Raw genomic sequence first — 19,428 nt, 5'->3', positions numbered from 1 at the left:
GAACCGTTCTGGGCAGAACGGGGGGTAAGACAGGGATGCATCTTGTCCCCTCTTCTTTTTAATTGTTTTCTGGAATATCATAGATGAAGCGCTTTATGAATATGACACTGGAATAGTAGTTGGTGGACTAAGAATATATAACTTACGTTTTGCTGACGATATCGATATTCTGGCAGAAAATGAAGAAGAATTACAAGAGATAACCAGCCATGTTTTTGGAACATTAAAAAAAAATGGATTATACATAAACCTACAAAAAACAAAAACAATGATAACCTGAAAATCAGACATTGAATTCTTAAAGATACAAATTGGTAATAAGCAAGTTGAGAATGTAAAGAAGTTCACTTATCTACGAAGTACGTTGAGTCAAGATGGTCATTCAAAAACAGACATTAAATACCGAATTGCTAAGGCAACCGTGGCCCTACAGAAGTTAAAACCATTGTGGGGAGATAACAGAATAGCAATCACAACCAGACTAAGACTAATTGACACCTTGGTGAATTCTGTCCTCTTGTATGGTTGTGAGGCCTGGACTTTATTGAAGGAAGATGAGAGGAGACTCCTGTCTTTCAAAATGAAAACTTACAGAAGACTTTTGAGAATTCCCTGTACTGCTCACGAAATCAATGAAAATGTCCGAAAACCGATTGATTCAACAGATGGGAGAAAAAGGGAAAATATTCTGCCAGTCATCAGAAGAAGACAGATGAAATGGTTCGGACATGTGGAGAGGGCTAATGGCATTCCAAAGCAAGCACTAGAAGGAATCATTCTGGGATCAAGGGTTAGGGGCCGACCTTGATTAAAATGGACTGATAACATCAAGAAAAAGAGACCGAGACGACTAGAGGAGGCTAGCAAAGAGTATCACCTACCAGCTATGAATGACCCAACGGTTCATTTAGTACGGGAGAAGAAGCTTCCTAATACACACACACACACGCACACACAAAAAAATCCAAAATCCTCCAAAACAGAAACTATTATTAAAGCTCTGTATAAAAGAGCTATATTAATTAGTTCTGATAACAATGTCCTCATCACTGAACTTGTGCACGTTTGCAACATCCCAGCAAATCCAAAATCCCTACAGAACAGAAACTACACCGTCTATCACCATTCCTCATATTTTGAATACATCTGAAAAGCTAGCAAAAATCCTAAGGGGGGGGGGAACTTATAACCACTTACAGACCATATAAACGATTGATTGGCATCTGTTATCTACTCCACCAAAAACCAGCTGTGGTCTCTAGATCTGCTGGGTATTTACCAGGTACCTTACAGTTATAAACTGTCCTACTATTGCCAAACAGGCAGGACAGCCAACACCGAAATCATCAAATACAAGGACTGTATTTGTTTCCACCATTACAACAATTTAGGACTTGCTGTCACTCATCACAGGATACACTGGAAGAAGATCCTCTATGCCACTATAGCAACTATAAATACAGTACAAGACTATTCCTTGAATCTGTCTTATCCTTAAGAAACTACCCTAACCTCAGCAAATTTGGTTGCATGAAACTGCGCCAAATTTGGGAAATACTCATCTTCCATACTTCAGTCCAACAGCCAAGGACACCCTTTTTAGTGCACTGGGGGGGGGGGTATCACTTTAGGCTCACTTTTGGTTATTATGCTTCAGCCTTCTTTACCCAGGGTAGTATTTGCGTGCACATAATAGTTTTATATGTCAGCAATTTGACTTTGTTGCAATATCAGAAATATTAATTAAGTGTATTGTAATTAATATTTACGATATTACGATAGACAGATTTCACCTGGAAAATGTGGAACACTTCACATATCTTGGATGCCACATGATGCGTGACTTGGACCCCAAAAAAGAGATAAAAATTAGAATAGCCAGAGCAACAACTATTTTAAAAGCCATGGACAAAATATGGAAGAGCCGAGCTATAAAGATGTAAACTAAACTGCGCATTGTAGAAACCTGTATCTTCAGCAGCATGCTCTATGGATGTGAGGCCTGGGTACGCCTGAGAGAATCTGAAAGGAAGATATGAGCATTTAAGAGGAAGTGCTATAGAAAGATCTTGAGAATAAGCTGGATCCAGAAAGTGAACAATGAAGAAATCTACAGACGAATACAATCAAAAGAAAACCTGATCCAGAAAATAATCAAAAGGAAACTACATCTCTTTGGCCATATATGTAGAATGAACGATTAGAGGGGGAAAAAATGCTGCTATTTGGGATGATTGAAGGAAAGAACAAAAAAGGAAGACCAAACAGAGAATGGGGCAATGACATTGCCAAATGGTGCAGAAACTCTATACACAAAGTGAGTCATCTTGCACAAAATAGAATGCAATGGAAGAATCATATGTTGATGATAATGAATTAATATTTAGTCTATGTTGTTGTACCGAAACCAAATACAGTATATTTTGGAACAGTGCTCACTTTCTCCATAGAAGCAGTTTTAAATATGAACATCTTTTCAAAGAAAGTTAAGAAACCCTGTTACGCTGTCCTAATTTGAATCAGAATCTCTCAAAAGTTTGGACGATTCTTATTCTATATTAAAAATGATTAATTATCTCTTTGATATGATCCTTCTAGCACACCACTTGCTGCTATATGTGAACCCAGTCTTACCCAAACTTTCAGTATATGCATACCCTTTTTAACATTTTAGTAACACTGGCATACCCTATCAGAGAAAGACAGTTTGAGAGACATTTAATAATATTTGATGCAAATCATCACAGGCTCCAAGACAACATCCAGCCAGTTTGCAAAGGCACAGTTTCTTTACCCTATATCAAGAATGTTACAGATAAAATAGCTCCTACAAGAACAACTTAAAAGTCCCCTTTAGATCTCTGCAAAAATCTCCATGATGTTAAGATTGCCAAAACAACCATATCAACCTATGAAGAGGCCTAGAGTTTATAAAGTCTATTACAATTACTTGTTTGTTATGTTGGACAGACGGGACATTCTGGAGGAATTCTTCAAAAAGAACATGTCAGAGATGTGGAGAAAAAAGTGAGTGTATAAATCTGGATTGGCCTTTCACATTGGCAATGAAAATCAAGTCAATTAGCAAATCACCAAAATACCGTGCATAGAATTTAATTTGAAAATGCAAGAATCTCTCTTATATGTAAAGTTACTTCCAGAAGATATAACAGGAATTTCAACATTGATCCAAATTGCTATGAACATTCGCTTCACTGCAGTAGGTGGCCTCACCCAGCGAAGGAAACATATATTAAAGAGAAGGGAAGCTCTGAAAGTGATGATTTCCATATATACATTGACAGAAGCAAAACCAAAGAGAACATCGGTTGTTCTTTCATTGCATATTACAGACAGTCCATTAATACAAGCAGTATTAATCTGCTATAAAGTTTTTATAGCAGATTTCAAAATCTGCTATAAAAACACTTGCAGAAATAAGCCTGAATTTGTGGGAAGAACAATAGAAAACATCAAAAAATGGATCAACAACTAAAGAATTCTTGCCAAGTCAGAAACAGACTGGCTGAAAAAAACATGCCATCTCTCTCTCTCTCTCTCTCTTTTTCTCTCTCTCCCTCTCCCTCCCTCCCTCCAGGCTTAACCATGCTACCAGTGGCACATACTTTACAATTGTCAGCTAGTGGACCCCATCTGGATACCCCTAATACAACATGTCATCACTTCTGGAGACAAGTGGCCAGTGTCAAAACAGAGACTTATCCAAAAGTATTACTCAGAAGTAATTAATTTTGCCAATAAGATCAACTTCCAGTTGTTGTAATGCAACATAAATTACTGATGTTGTATGAATTATATAGTGTAAATATGTGTATATAAGCCTCCGGTAGCTCAGTCAGTATAGACGAAGCTCTTTGGTCGGAAAGACCTGGGTTCGATTCCCATCAATGATGTGAGGAACCTTTATTTGGCCTCTTTCAACAAAATGTGAGTTAGCCAGTCTCATATGGAGGTAGGGTTTTTTTTTTTTCACCTGGAAACTTGGGTCTTTCTTTGTCCACCAGAACAAACAAACCACTCCCATGAACACGTGCTTCTACAGACATAGGACACCTCCAGGAATAAGGAGTAATCAACCTATTCCGTAGGATTAGGTTGATTTTTATTGATGCAACCATCAATAAAAATTAATTATCTTTAAAGGATTATTTAATAATATTTAGTAATTAATCTCCTAGCATGCAGCAACAATGTTAATTGGTGATCCACCGACTGTTCTTTACTTTGTATTCCATTCTTTTAACTGTTTGTATGACACTGAAGATGTACTGTTAATTTCAGTACAAAAGATTTGTACCTTTATTAATTAAAAGTTATTACTGTGGTTTTTACGTGTTTTATTATTAAATATACTATTCCACAGGTACCTCAAAAGATTATTATTGCTTGATATAATACGTCATTGGCACCATACAACTGTAACGTTTTAAATAGCTTCTCTCTCTTGGCACCTTGTCATATGCCTTTTCCAGATCTACAGAACTTAAATACAGATTTTTGTAGATGCATCTTAAATATGGAAAATGCACACTCAGTATAACAATTGGGCCATTAATGGGTGATTGCATTCCCCTGCTATGATCAGTTTCCACAACAGGGCTCTTGCAAGATAAGTATTGCCATCTTACAAGTATACTTTCTCTAGTTCAAGGAAGATGACTTTCATTGCCTGTTGGAATCCTAACCACTCTACTTAATAGAGACCAAAATCAGCTATTATGATATTTCATTTCCATCTCCACTCATGTTAGGAGGCCTATCAACCAGCTGGCAAATAATCTTGCTGCCACTTATTCTCTCAGATTGTGTCTGAAGGGGGTCCAAATAGAGTAGTCTGCAGTACTGGTGAGGGTGAGCATTGTATTCCATGTGTGGGAGTTATGTACGTCCCTGTGCTCTGTGTTTCAATATTACCTACCATGAAAGACACCATAATAAATAATAGTGATTCTACGGTTAAAAAAAAAATTAAAAAACAACACACACACACAAAAACTCATTGCATATGCATCCGTTCCACACCACTCTTTTTCCACAGCGGAAAAAGAGTGGTGTGGAATGGATAAATGGATTTCCTAGCTAACCTTATACTGACTTCCGAACACAAGCTATGGATAAGTTTGGAGAAACTCATGACTGCTCATGATATTTCCAAGGCATTTGATTAGTACATGCATAAAGACATCTTTTACTAAGCTACTATCTTATAGTTTTTCTTTTCTACCTCTATAAGTGGATCACCAATTTCCTCTCTAGTTGTTAATCGCATGTCATGGGAGATGACATGCACCCATCAAAATGTTCCTCTCATTAGATTTCTCGATCATTCCATGGAATTATTTTACCCCCAGTGCTCTGTATTTTTTACCCATGCTCCCCCACTTGTATGTTAATTGATTTCTCCCACTTGCCTCAGATGCTATCCATATTTTTGCTAATGACAGTACATACTGTTTTTCATTGAACAATGTTTGTAGTATTCAAATGATTCTAGCTTAGCAGTCTTCCACAACTACGTATTTTAATGTTTTGGTCTGCCAATTGATGATTTTGTACTTTCTTTCCAATTTTTTATTAATTTAAGTAATCTCTTCAAGTACATTCTATAAATGTGCTTATTTTATTCTGATTTTCAAAAATTCTATCAAATTATCAAATTTTATCAAACTAGGCTGGCCTGGTCAGCCGAGTGGTTAGCGTATCTGCTCTCCAGCCAAAAGGCTGTGGGTTTGAATCCTGCTATGGGCATGGATGTTTGTGATTGTCTGTGAAAATACTACTGGTGGTGGTGATTGGCAGCGGATGGCATTGGTGTAGTTGCAGTTCATTGTAGTTGGTTAATTGAGTAGTGGAGACAGAGTTGTAGAGTGGTGGAGACAGAGCTGTGTGCAGGGGTATCCAAAGCATGGTCTGCTACACCATGCTTTGGATACCCCTGCACACAGGATCAACTGGAAGAAAACAAAAGTATTGCACAGAAGCTTTTACAAGTCAGAGAGATTGTTCCTAGAAGCAACAAAAGCTTTGAAACATACTCGAATCTCAACAAATATGGCTGTATAAATTTGTCTAAGATTTGGGAGACAGTCATCTTAAGACATAACTAGTACCTCTGAAGCACAAAAACAGTCTTTGTGCTCTGAAGATGCTGGTTATAACACCAGCAAAATATCAGCAATAAGTCAATAAATAATTATTTACTTATAATTCTGTGTTCTGATATATACCGTCAAAATTAAACAATTTTTGATTGCATTTTCAGATAATTTCTGACACTAACCAAATTAATGTAGAAGTGCTTTTTTGAAGTAAGCCTTTGGTATCACTTCTTTGATATTAAATGGTATCTTATTCACATATAATATTTGCTGTTTGTTTTATACCATTAGACTTTTGTGTTATTTTATTACAGATTTCATGGAAAAATTTCAAGAGAAGAAACAAATATGTTAATTAGAAGCAGAAATGATGATGGATATTATCTAGTCAGAGAAAGTCAAAGAAGTCCAGGTCAATATACATTAAGTTTCCGGTGAGATATTTTCTAGCAGTTTATAATTGGATGATACTGTAATCTGTCTTATTTGTTGTAAATTATTATTAGTAGTAGTTAGACACCCATGAGTTAGTGACCCATTATGAGAGGTCTCTCTCACACACCCCTCATCATACCATGACTTCAATGCATTCACTGTCTCCGTACTCATCACACTTCCAGGCAATGCATTCCAACCATCCACAACTCCACACAAAAAAATTTGTTCCTCATACAATTTCCAAGGATGGCCTATTGTTCTTCCCCTGTCTCCACCCCATTCTATGAAAAATTTGATCTACATTAACATGGTAATAACTCCTTACCAACTTATATGTCTCGATCATGTCCTCCTCCCCCCCTTCTTTTCTATTTATTAGACTGTTCAATTTGCATTCCCTCAATTTGCCTTCATACTATACATTCCAGAGACCAGAAATCATCTTAGTCAATTGTCTCTGAACTTGTTTCAACATCTCTTCATCCTTTTGAAAATCTGTTGACCAAATCTGTGCACAGTAATCCATTTGTGGTCTAATCAAAGCCTTATACAAAGGAATCATAACATTCTTACTCCTACATGTTAGTATTTTTCACATCATTCCCATAATGCACTGTGCTGTCCTCACAATTTTAGCAAAGTGTTCCTGAAATTTCAGCTCCTTATCCACCAACAACCTCAACTCCATCTCCTTCACATCCTCTAAGATATCCCCCCACTAACCTTATACGTTGCTGTGTTGAATTTCATTTGCCCATTCGGACTTCTTCTTCCTAACATGGATTTTAGGCCAAGTGTGTTCTGGTCTCATGCCATCTCTTTCTTGGTCTTCTGATTCTTCTTTGTCTACTTATTTTGTATCTGTATAATATTTTTGGTAGTCTGCTGTTGTCCAGTCGATTTAAATGTTCTAGCCATTTTTGTTTATACTGTCTTATGTAGTAATTAATTGGTTTCATTTTCAGGGATTGTGTGATTTCTTCATTTGTTTTGTGGTCCCACTTGGTATATCCAGCTGTTTTTCTGAGGAACTTCATTTCTGCTGTTTGAATTCGTTTTTCATCTTTCCTTCTTATGATCCATGTTTTGCTTCCGTATAGTAGAGTTGGTTTTGACAAGACATTATATAGTCTGATTCTAGTGTGTTTTTGTACTAGGGATGGCTTAAATATATTATTTATTATGCCATTTACTTTGACAAAGTTTGTTATTTTGGTGTCTATGGCTTTTCTTCTTTGTATGATAAATCGCATCTGAAAGTATTTACTTGTTCTAATATTTTATTATCTACCACTATTTTACTTATTGGGTTTTCTCCTTTGAATGCTATTATTTTTGTTTTTTCTTTAGATATATTCATATTATATTGTTTTGAGATATTGTTTAATGATTTTAATGATCTTTGTAAATCATCTTCTGATGTAGCTAATACTATTTGATCATTTGCAAATAGTAGTTTATCATCATCATCATCATCATCAAATTCCTGCCATGTACCCTCAAGGGGTGTACAGGATATGACAGTACTACATGAAAAATTACATCATTACTAACTTCCTATCTACAATTTTCCTCCAAATCAGTCTGTTACTTGTCAAAACTCCAACATTATCAGATCTTATATTTCTATCGTCTAAGGCACTTTGTACCGTATCAATCCACCTATATCTTGGTCTTCCTCTGGGTCGTTTTCCTGCCAACCTGGCAGAGAACACTTGTTTTGCTAATCTTTCCTCTCCCATTCTATTTAAGTGACCATACCATCTGAGATTAGCTCTGCTAACGCATTCCTGTATCATCTTCATTATTTGTATACCAAATGGGTTATACTGTTTCCAGATTGTTATAATTTTATTTATATATATATTGAAAAGCAGAGGTAAGAGGTACATCCTTGTTGTACTCCTCGATATATATTTCCATTCTGAGATGTGTTCTAATTTAACTGCTATTTTATTTCCTGTATATATTTCTTGATTGGATGGTTTGGTATGTTTAAACTGGTTAATATTTTAAACAATTTTTGTGTACTAATTTTGTCAAAGGCTTTTTCATAATCAATAAAGGCCATGTGTGTTTCTTTTTGAAATTTTCTTCTCTTTTCTATTAATAATTTTAAAGTAAAAATTGGATCTATGCAGGATCAGCCTTTTTGGAAACCATTTTTTTCTTGTAGTAGTTTGTCCTCTACAATACTGCTTTGCTTCTCTTTTAATATTCCTGCATATATCCTGTATTCAACAGACTAATTCCTCTATAGTATTGCAATCTTCTTTATTTCCTTTTTTATCGATTGGGATAATCAGTGCTTTTTTCCAAGAGTTAGGAGTTTTTCCAGACATCCAAACCATATTAAAAATTTTCAGAAATCTTTCATTAAAGTTTTCACCTGCATTTTTGTATAGTTCTATATTTATATTGTCTTCTCCTGGTGTTTTCCTATTTTTCATCTTCTTTATTGTATTTTTCAGTTCTAACATTGTGATGTTTTCTATTAGATCATTCTTTGTTTTATAAAATTTTATTTCATTGTTCTCATCTGTCCAGAGATTTTGGAAATAGGTCACCCATTTTTCTAAATCTGTTGTTTGTATTTTTATCTTTTCTTTTATTTCTTTATTTATGTATTTTATTACTTTATAGGTTTGCGGTTGTGGCTTAAATAAATACTTTTCCAGTTCTGTTATGAAATTGTTCCATCTCTCTCGATGTTTCTTCCTTACTTCTTATTTTGCAGTTGCACTGTTTCTTTTATACTCTATTTCTGCTTCTATTGTTTTGGAATTTAGCCATTTCTGGTAACTGTCCTTTTTTGTTTTTATTATATTTTCTATTTCTTTGTTCCAGTGTCATAGTCCTCTTGTTCTAATCCATTTGTGCTTTATTCCTAAGGTTTCTGTTGCTGCTTTTGTGAGAATTTGTTTCAAATTCAGACAGTCTATTCAAATCCCCTTGCAAGGCTACAACATCTATTGTACTCCTCATAGTTCTTCCCAACTTTTTCATCTGCAAACAACTGTATATTGTCATTCAAGCCCTTCCTAATATCATTTACGTGCAAATTAAACTGCAACCTCCTCTGGGATATTGCTCCGCCATATGCAACTTGCTGATACCTCTTAGACAGCCAATCTTCAATCCATTGCACTAATCTACTATTCAAACCCATTTGTTCCAGTTTAATTACCACCTTGTCATATGTCATACCACTCTGTCAATGGATTTAGTAAAATCTAAATATACCATTGCTTTCCCTTTATCCAGGATACCTGTCACCTTGTTATAGTAAGTTATTAAGTAGATTATTAAAATATGACTTTTCTTTGGCAAACCCATGTTGCTCATCAAAGAGAATGTTGTTGTCATCAACCCAATTCTGAATCCAGGTTCTTGCTAGCCTCTAGCTAGTTCTTGCTAATTAAAATAAAATAATAAATAAACTTTATGGCCATTCTCATAATTAGCATCAAAATAGTAAAAGTTCAGTTTAGCATTTCTTTATCTGAATTTCTTCTTTTATTACAGTAATTTTCTTTGTTCAAATGAACTGTCAATTTAACTAAGTGAAAACGATAATATACAAAATACAAATGGGTTTTCCATTTATTTCTCCATAAAGAACAGAAATTTCTTTGTCCATGAAGAAACCCAACCCATCTTATTAATATTATTAATCTTCATCACTGTTCTACAAGTGATGCTATCCATTAACTTTTCTCTAAATTTCCTTAGAATGCTTATATTTCTTGTTCCTGGTCTTTGAGTAACAGTTTATTTGTAACTCAATCTAACTCCTTGCTCCTTGTGTTAAATGTGAAACAAATGTTAAATTTGTTTAATATTGTGTTTTATAGTGTTAGTTTAGTTTGGTCTATAAACTGATTTCTCTCTTATTTCATATATGTTTATGCAAATAGTTTCCAGTTATACTGTCTTACTTATTCTGTTTACATATTAATTTGCCATATGTATTGAAAATTGGATCTGATTAGCTAAAATGTGTCTGTAGATAGACTTCTGAGAATGCACTTAATGTTTTCTGCTTTATCTGCCTGTTTTTTGTTTGTATTTTTCTTTATTGATGATTTTCATATCAAATTTGTTTTATTTTATTTTTAATATTTAATTTAGCTTATTTAAATTAAATTTAATTTTAATATTTAAATATTTAATATTTTCTTTAAGAATCCTGCCTTATTTCTGATTTAACATCAATCATCTTCTATCATTCCATTTTAGCTACTAACATGCAAGGTGAATATAAACTGTAGTGCTCTATAAAAGATTCCATATGGTTTTCATGTATTCAACAGTTTTTTTTTTTTCTCCCTTTGATACCTTATGAATGCTTTTTCAAGATCAACTTAGAGATGCTTGTTATATATCTGATTTATTAAATATTAATTGCAAGTGAAAATCTTGTCTGATCCTTCTCTAAAAAATTTTTTCTTAGTCTTTTCTCAAGTATGTTCAAATCTTTCTTGAACACTCAGGTGGAAAAATTTCTCTGTAATTCTGCCATTCAGATTTATTCCTGTTTTTTTTAATATAAACTGATATATGATGAAAGCTTTATTTCAGATTATCACTTTGCAGATGGGGATGCTTAAGGGTCAAAGCTATATAACTGAGAGGAGACTTCCACATAGCCTTTAAAGGAATGCGGAGAACCGACCAGGGCTTCTGACCTAATGTCCAATCCTCACCTTCTTGTGGTGCACCCTGTTGGGTATCTACTTTGATACTGAACGAACGAGATGGGCTGGCAATTTGGAATTTAGCCAACCAAATGGTATTCTTATTGGTTAAACCAAAATAAAAAAAAAATGATGGTACAACATGACAAAATTTCATGCCTGCTGGGGCATCGCCCGGTTAAACAAGGCCCCCGTTGTTTTCGCCAGGGAACCATGGCGAACAGCGAAAAGTCAGCTACTGGAACAAATCTGAAAACAAACCCCAACTCAACATCACCAGAGTTAAAGATCGGTACTATCAACGTAAGAAGCCTGAATAGCAAAGAAATGGAGTTAGCTGAGGAATTAGATAAGTACCAGATCGACATAATAGGGGTGACTGAAACAAAAAAGACCAAAACTGGTGAGATCTTTTTGAGCAATAAATACAAAATGTTATATTCAGGCAATGACAATCAAGGAAAAGAAGGAGTAGCCATAGTATTCAATACAAAATATGAGGCTAATCTTCTTGAATGGCAGTCAGTGTCAAGTAGAGTAATGTGGGCAAATATGAGAATGGGGAACTGGACAATGAGACTTATTTGTGCCTATGGTCCCACAGAAGGTTCTACTAAGGTAGAAGTGGAGGAATTTTTTGACGCTTTAGAAAAAGCAACTGACACAATGAAAAAGGAAAAGTTGGTCCTTGTTGGGGATCTAAATAGCAGAGTAGGAAATGATTGCGAGACATATAAAAATATTTTGGGAAAATTTGGAGAAAAGAGCAAAGCTAATAATAATGGCAAATATCTGTTGGATTTCTGCTCAGGACATGGACTGGTTATTACTAACACCATGTTCCAACATAAAAATGTGCACAAATTCACATGGAGAGAAGAGGCTAGGAATAAGAAAAGTCTCATTGACTATGTTATTGTTGATAGTGATGTTTTCTCCCTGGTGCAGGACACCAGAGTGTACAGAGGATTTGAAATTGGAAGTGATCACTATTTAGTCTTGAGCAGGATAAAATTGAATTTCATATTGAAAAGAATAACATGTAAGAAAGTTTTAAAGCGAATAAAAGTTGAGCAGCTCTCAGATGTGAACTGTAGACTAAAATACAGAAAGATTATTGAAAAGAAAATGAAAGAGTTTGAGAACAGGAATCAAACCTTGGAGATTCAGTGGCAAACTCTGAAGAAAACATTGATTGATTCTGCCAGAGAGGCATGTGGTGAGGTTGTGTGCAAGGATAAAAAAATCAGAACTCCCTGGTGGACACAGGAAGTTAGAGGCAGTGAAGGAAAAGAAGAAAGCATATCAAAAGTTCCTGGCAAATAAGTCAGCTTTTACTCTTACAGAATACAGAGACAAATGTAAGAAAGCTAAACAGTGTGTAAAACTAGCTAAACAAAAGTCATGGGAGGACTTTGGCAAGAATATAGAAAATAAATATCAAGAAGGTGGCAAAATATTCTGGAGGTTGTTGAAGAAACTTAGGAATGGAGGAAAGAGTGCTGTAAAAGGAGTTAGAGATGATAAAGGTGACATGAAAACAGGAGAAAAAGATATCTTTGAAGTATGGAGTAATTACTTTGAAAAACTGCTAAATGAAACAAGCAGTGATGACAGCACAGTGATAAAAAACACTGAACAGGCATGTAGTCAGGAATACATATCCATACTTGAAGTAGAAAAAGCCATCAAAGGCTTGAAATGTGGAAAGGCAGCAGGAGTAGATGATATTCGACCAGAAATGCTGAAGTATGGTGGTATAAAAGTCTTTCAGTGGCTGCACTGCATAGTTCAGAAAGCCTGGACTGAGGGACAAATTCCCGATGATTGGAGTTGAGCTCTCATAGTACCCATATATAAAAAGGGAAATAAAACTGAATGTGAGAATTACAGAGGTATTTCTGTACTGAGTGTTCCTGTCAAGATCTATGCAAGTATACTTGAGAAACGGTTGAGAAGAATTGTGGAAGAAAAGCTTGGTGAAGAACAAGCTGGATTCAGGCCAAATAGAGGCTGTCAGGATGAGATCTTCACTTTACGACAGATAGTCGAGAAAGCATGGGAATATAACAAAGATCTGTATTTAAGTTTTGTCGATTTGGAAAACGCATATGACAAGGTGCCAAGAGAGAAGCTATTCAATACGCTGCTGTTATATGGTGTCAATGGGGCATTATATCAAGCAATACTCAGTCTTTATTTGAGTTGTAAGTCAGCAGTTAGAATTGAAGGAAGTACAGGAAGATGGTTTAATGTTAAATCTGGTGTGAGACAAGGATGTACATTATTCCCTCTGTTATTCATTATCTATATGGATCACATTATGAAGGAAAGGGGTATTAAACCTGATATCAAAATTGGAGATGTTAATGTCAGCTCTTTGCTTTATGCGGATGATGTTATACTTCTAAATAAATCTGCTACAAGTCTGCAAGATTCTCTGACTGAATTGAATAGCTGTTGTAATAGATATGGTATGAAGGTCAGCAATAAAAAGACAAAGACAATGAAAATAGGCAGAATCATTGAAAATGTCAACTGTGTTGTGAATGGAGAACCTGTGGAACAAGTAAAACATTTCAGTTACTTAAGCACAATTTTTACTGAAGATGGTAAATTAAATATAGAAATAGACAACAGAATCAGCAAAGCTGGTATGGTGGGAAGTCAATTGAATAAATTCATATGGAATAAGAGAGAAATTAGTCGGAACACTAAATTAGCTGTATACAAGACAGTTTTCAAACCAGTTTTAACTTATGGATCTGAGAGCTGGGTCAGAAGTAAAACACTTGACCAAAGACTAGAGACCGCAGATGTGAGAGTCCTGAGAAAGATTAGAGGCGTGAACAGATGGCATCAATAGCAATATCATATTAAAAATGAGGATATTAGGAAAGAACTTGACATTGTCAGCATCCAGGAATGCGTTAGCAGAGCTAATCTCAGGTGGTATGGTCACTTAAATAGAATGGGAGAGGAAAGATTAGCAAAACAAGTGTTCTCTGCCAGGTTGGCAGGAAAACGACTCAGAGGAAGATCAAGATATAAGTGGATTGATATGGTACAAAGTGCCTTAGACGATAGAAATATAAGATCTGATAATGTTGGAGTCTTGACAAGTAACAGACTGATTTGGAGGAAAATTGTAGATAGGAAGTTAGTAATGATGTAAATTTTTCATGTAGTACTGTCATATCCTGTACACTCCTTGAGGGTACATGGCAGGAATTTGATGATGATGATGACGACTTTGCAGATGAGCTGAAGTATCAACTTTCATTGCTTTCTGAATTTAACTATATTTCTGAATTATGCAAACTCTTATACCATGATATTGCAGGTTGTATGTCATTTACTTCAGTACTTTTCCATATTTCAGTTTACTTTCTATCTCAAATATTGCAGTATACACTTGATTATATTCCTGCTACAATTCTTTGGGCAGGAAAAAACTACAAAAACATGAATGGCTTTTACCGCCTTTAATAATTATCATCATCATCATCATCATAGAGGCATAATCTCTCCATGGATTCTCACAATATATCCTATGACTCATCACAGAAGTCCCACATTTACATAAACAATGCTTGTCATTGTTCTCCTAAATGCATACACAACTCTCTCATGTGCCCTGTTCCACTCTTCATCATTCCCCATCCAAAAAATCTATTGACCAAATCTGAGCACAATATCTAGATGCAGTCATACAAGCTTTTAAAAGTGGACATGTTAACCATGCTATTCATATTGAATTCTCACCTGATTTATCCCTTTAATTCCAAAAATGCAGTCTGATATTGGTTCTTCAAACAACTCTTGACTATTCTATACTGCTAACTCACAGTTTCTAGTACTGTCTGACCACACATGTGAGAACCCTCGCTTGAATCCTGAGGTTGAGTTTTATTATGCCAAGAAGAGTTAATTCATCTTGAAGGGAAGAAAGGAATAAGGCGATGTATGAATTCGTTACCAACATGCAAAATCACGTACTTTATACGTAAAATTTTCCAACTGTTGTACAAGCAAAATAGTTACCACTTTTTTAAAAACTAGAATTTTCATAAAAGAAAAGCTAATTTTCCGACGTATAATAATAAACATTCATCATTTACCCTATTATTGGAATGGATTCACCTTTTTCTGTCATGCACAGAAGTGTCGAGGGGTCTTGCATCCGTGGTCAGGCAGTAGTATTATATTATTCTGAAACATTTTTGGAGTGTCTCTTAATCACCTGCTATATTCCATTCCCATTTACTTTTGTATATTAGGCTCAGTGGCCTGTCATGGCCAAGTAACTTGGCTTCTTAGAAACCTGATTATTGCTCTTATTGGGTTGTTAATCCTGTCTGCACCTACAGTCGGAAAAGGGAAAATCAGATCAGAATCCTGTCTGCAAAGTATATTATGGCTGTCATTTTTTATGTAACTTCTACTCATTGTTATATATAATGTTATACAGTCAGTCCTTGACTTATGACAGGGTTGTGTTCTGATGATCCTGTCATAAGTTGTTAATCATTCTATGAACCATAAGGGTATGTTAACAGGCTTGAATGCTAAAATGTGGAGATCTGTTTTTGTTATATTTTTAACTAATATTATTCTTTGTTTTTTAGTGAAATAATGTAGTCTCCAAATTATAACATAAAATACTTGTGTATAATATACTGTTATAAATAATGAAATGAATGTACAGTGTTGCTGGCATTTACAATAAAATAAGGAGCTGGAAACAGATGGAACAAAAGTAATTCTTCAAAGCTTTATTAATGGGAGGATTCATCAGAGGAAGCTAGGTTCCATTCCATTTTATTTTCCATCAACAAATTCTTCAAATACAAGACTTTTAAGAAAGGATTCTGAGGATGGTTCATGAGATGCATAACTTGTGGAAGGTCTTGGCTCATCTTCAGGTGACAGCAGGGGCAGGCTTCTTTAAAAATTTGTAACATTCAGCATTATTCTCCACCAGTTTTCTCTTTCATAGTTTTTCTAGCCTCTTCTGATGAAATTCCTCTGTAATTCTCATTCCATTTTATTTATTTTTTTTACAAATGGGTGTTATGAAAGTTCCTATCATCTGGAATTCATCCTGAATTTTGCATTGCATCCACTGCAAAACATTTATACCTCAACATTTGAGTATTTTTGGTTGAATAATTTTTGTGGCAGCTGCTTTTCCACATTTTAGGTTGTTTGGTGGCTATTCTAGTATTGATATGTGTTCCTCATTGCATTCCTTCTTGAATATTTTCTGCCAGTGCACTAACACGACATCTAGAATATCTTCAGTTTTCATGTCACCTGTGTCATTTCTGATTCCTTTTACTGTACTCTTCATCTATTTCTAAGCATTTTTTTCAATAGCCTCCAGAACATTTTGCCACCTTCTGGATAATTATCTTCTATTGCCAACAAAGGTTGGTTGATTGGTAGAGCCTCTGCTACTAATTGCTTACACAAAAAGTTAAGCAAGTTTGAGTGCAGTTAGTAGTTGGAAGGGATTCAATCATTCGATGCTGTTGGCACACTCTCCCTCGATGAGTCTTTGGACTCCCTGGAGGTGTCACAATAATAATAATAATATTCTTACCTGTCTTCTCATGATTTTTGTTTAGCTAATTTTACACATTACTTGCTGGGCACTTTTGATATGATTTTATCCTTTCCATCCTCTATAACTTTCAGAGTCCACCATGGAGTTCTGATTTTTTATTTCTTGCAGACATCTTCACCACTTTTCTGTTTTAATGAATGAATCAATTAGTATAAATTAAAGATGCCAAGAAATTAGATTCTTGGTTTAATCCTTTATCCAAGTGTAAGCAAACAAAGGTTGTGCCTGAAGTATTTTCAGGACAGGGCAACTTGTATATATAGAGGCTGATGACTTCACATCACTTAGTACCCGATAATGCAGAGCACGTATCCTTACAGACATGTATAATGCTATGCATTATGGAAAAGGTATCAAAACCCAGACAAGTTTTGACCTTTATTGAGGTCTCATCAGTGGGAGCCAGATCCAGAAGTGATACCAAGATTGAAGTAATGCAGATATCATATTTCCATATACGGGTGGCCAAAAGGTGTCACACCTTATTATTAAAATACTCTGGATTAGAGATAATTGTTGGAAGTTTTTCCTCTTGGTTATTTATATTCTAAATTAAAGACGCCAAGAAATTATATTCTTAGTTTACTCCTTTATCCAAGTGTAAGTAAACAAAGTTTGCTGCTGAAGTATTTTCAGGACAGAGCTTGTTTTTCATTATGGGATACTATGCAAGTGATGTGAAGTCATTAGCCTCTATATACGAGTTGCCCTGTCCTGAAAATACTTCGGCGCAAACTTTGAATAAAGGATAAAACCAAGAATTTAATTTCTTGGCATCTTTAATTTATAGTATAACCAAGTAGAAAAACTTCCATCAGCTACCTCGAATCAAGTTTTCCATTAGTATCTGCCACTGAGTTTCAATTACTTGATTATTGATTTCAAATCCTTTAATTTTTCCTTAAATAAATCAGAATTTGGGTTCAAGGCTACATCATGATAGGGCAGTTTGTTTAATGCCCATATAATATACTTTTTATTTGTTTTATTGTGTTTTTTCTTAGAAAAATTTGAGTTTTATAGTGAATTACTACTGATTTTTGTATTATTATTGTATTTGGTGTATGTATTTCTTAACATATTTGTTGAGATGTTGCAGTAGTCAAGCACTGCCATAAAATATCTTCAAAAATGCACAAGAATAGAGCAGCAACAAAAAGGTGTATTAATCTTGAGTGAAGTGGAGAAAAAGGTTTACCTCATTAAAGAGAAATATGCTCATATTGAAACAAATGAGGATATTAAAAATGGATCAACTTTCTAATCATGACTAAAGCAAATTATTAGACAATTGATATTATTATTAGACAAATTACAAAGTCCAGACACATTTAGAGGAGTATAGGAAGGATAAGAAAGTTAAGCAATAAAAGAGGAGACAATATTGCACTGAAACTGATAAGATATTATTGAGTAATGATAATCAGTTAAGTAAAGTACAATAGAAGGATATGGTGAGTTTTTGATCCCTGAAAACTTACTAATTTGAGTTTTTAGAGATCAAAATTATAACCAATGCAGTTGAAAAACAACGAAAAAAGTAAACATGGGAGTCATTCTCATAAGTGCAAATGATTTAATTTGCAACAAATACAGTGTGAGAGAGAGGAGATATGAAAGGATTATCACAAGAGGCGAGAGTGAAAATCATTAGTTTTCTACCAAAATATGATGTACTAAATGGTAGACTTGATATGCAGACTGTATAGAGGGAATGGTTGCAAGCTTTTGGATGTGTGGAGTGAGTTTGAGGGAATGGATTTATGTAAGGGGCTGGTCTGCATATGAATGTATTTGTTATTTGGGGTATGGAGAAATTTATTGATATCAGGTCTAAAATGGAGAGTCAGGGAAACTAGATCATGATGAAAGGAATGGCGAGAATCGAATGTGTGAGAGTGAGTTATGTAACTGTGTTAAGGATACAAATGTGCATAATCATGGAGATGATTAGGACGAAATGATGATTGTGTGCTCATCCAATTTGAGCCTATTAAGATTGTGCAAAGATGTCTGCATAAGTGAGGCATTAGTATGTTTAGAGATATGCAAGTTGTCCAACTGGATCATCCAAACTACGGAGTTGAATATGCAGAGCCTGGTGGTAACTTATGTCTACACACAAATTCCAGTAATATCAGAAACCAGAGGGCTAGAGTTTGTCACATTGGTGCTTTAGATTGTGGGCATTAGTGAGATCTGGTTCTCAGATGTAGATATGCTAACTGGTATCAAGTGTAAAAGTTACAATATTTTTTTTTTATAAAGGATGGGAATATAGAGGAGGAGGAGTGTGTTGCTGCTACTATTGGATGATTTCAATCTGTCCGGTAGAAATTATGATTTCAACATTATTAGTCACAGTTTTCCATGAGCAGTAAGTTTTGAAGCTGTCTGGTGCAAGGAGAAGTCCAAGATGAAATGTATAATGGGATGTTGTTACAGATCCAGCAGATCAGTTGCCTGTGATGATGAAATGCATCACCAAATGATCATCCTGATGAGTGAAAAAAGTAATCATCATGGGTTACTTTAATTGTCTGAC

The 19,428-nt window shown here is 34.9% G+C and overlaps 1 protein-coding gene across 1 annotated transcript in view; it reads left to right on the top strand.

Moving 5' to 3' along the window:
- Positions 1–19,428, top strand: part of LOC150093777 (N-chimaerin-like) — a 274,033-nt gene that overhangs the window by 93,234 nt on the left and 161,371 nt on the right. Inside the window, exon 5 of the mRNA XM_090412511.1 lies at positions 6,434–6,553. Within this exon, the coding sequence (XP_090268637.1) occupies positions 6,434–6,553 (120 nt within the window). The remainder of the gene's footprint in view (positions 1–6,433; positions 6,554–19,428) is intronic.

This window comes from Typopeltis vanoorti, chromosome 23 (genome assembly GCF_054136105.1).
Source record: "Typopeltis vanoorti isolate ZY-2024b chromosome 23, IOZ_Tvanoo_1.0, whole genome shotgun sequence".
NCBI lineage: Eukaryota > Metazoa > Arthropoda > Arachnida > Uropygi > Thelyphonidae > Typopeltis > Typopeltis vanoorti.
Note: the sequence above shows the minus strand (reverse complement) of the source record. Positions and strands in the feature narration are given on the sequence as shown.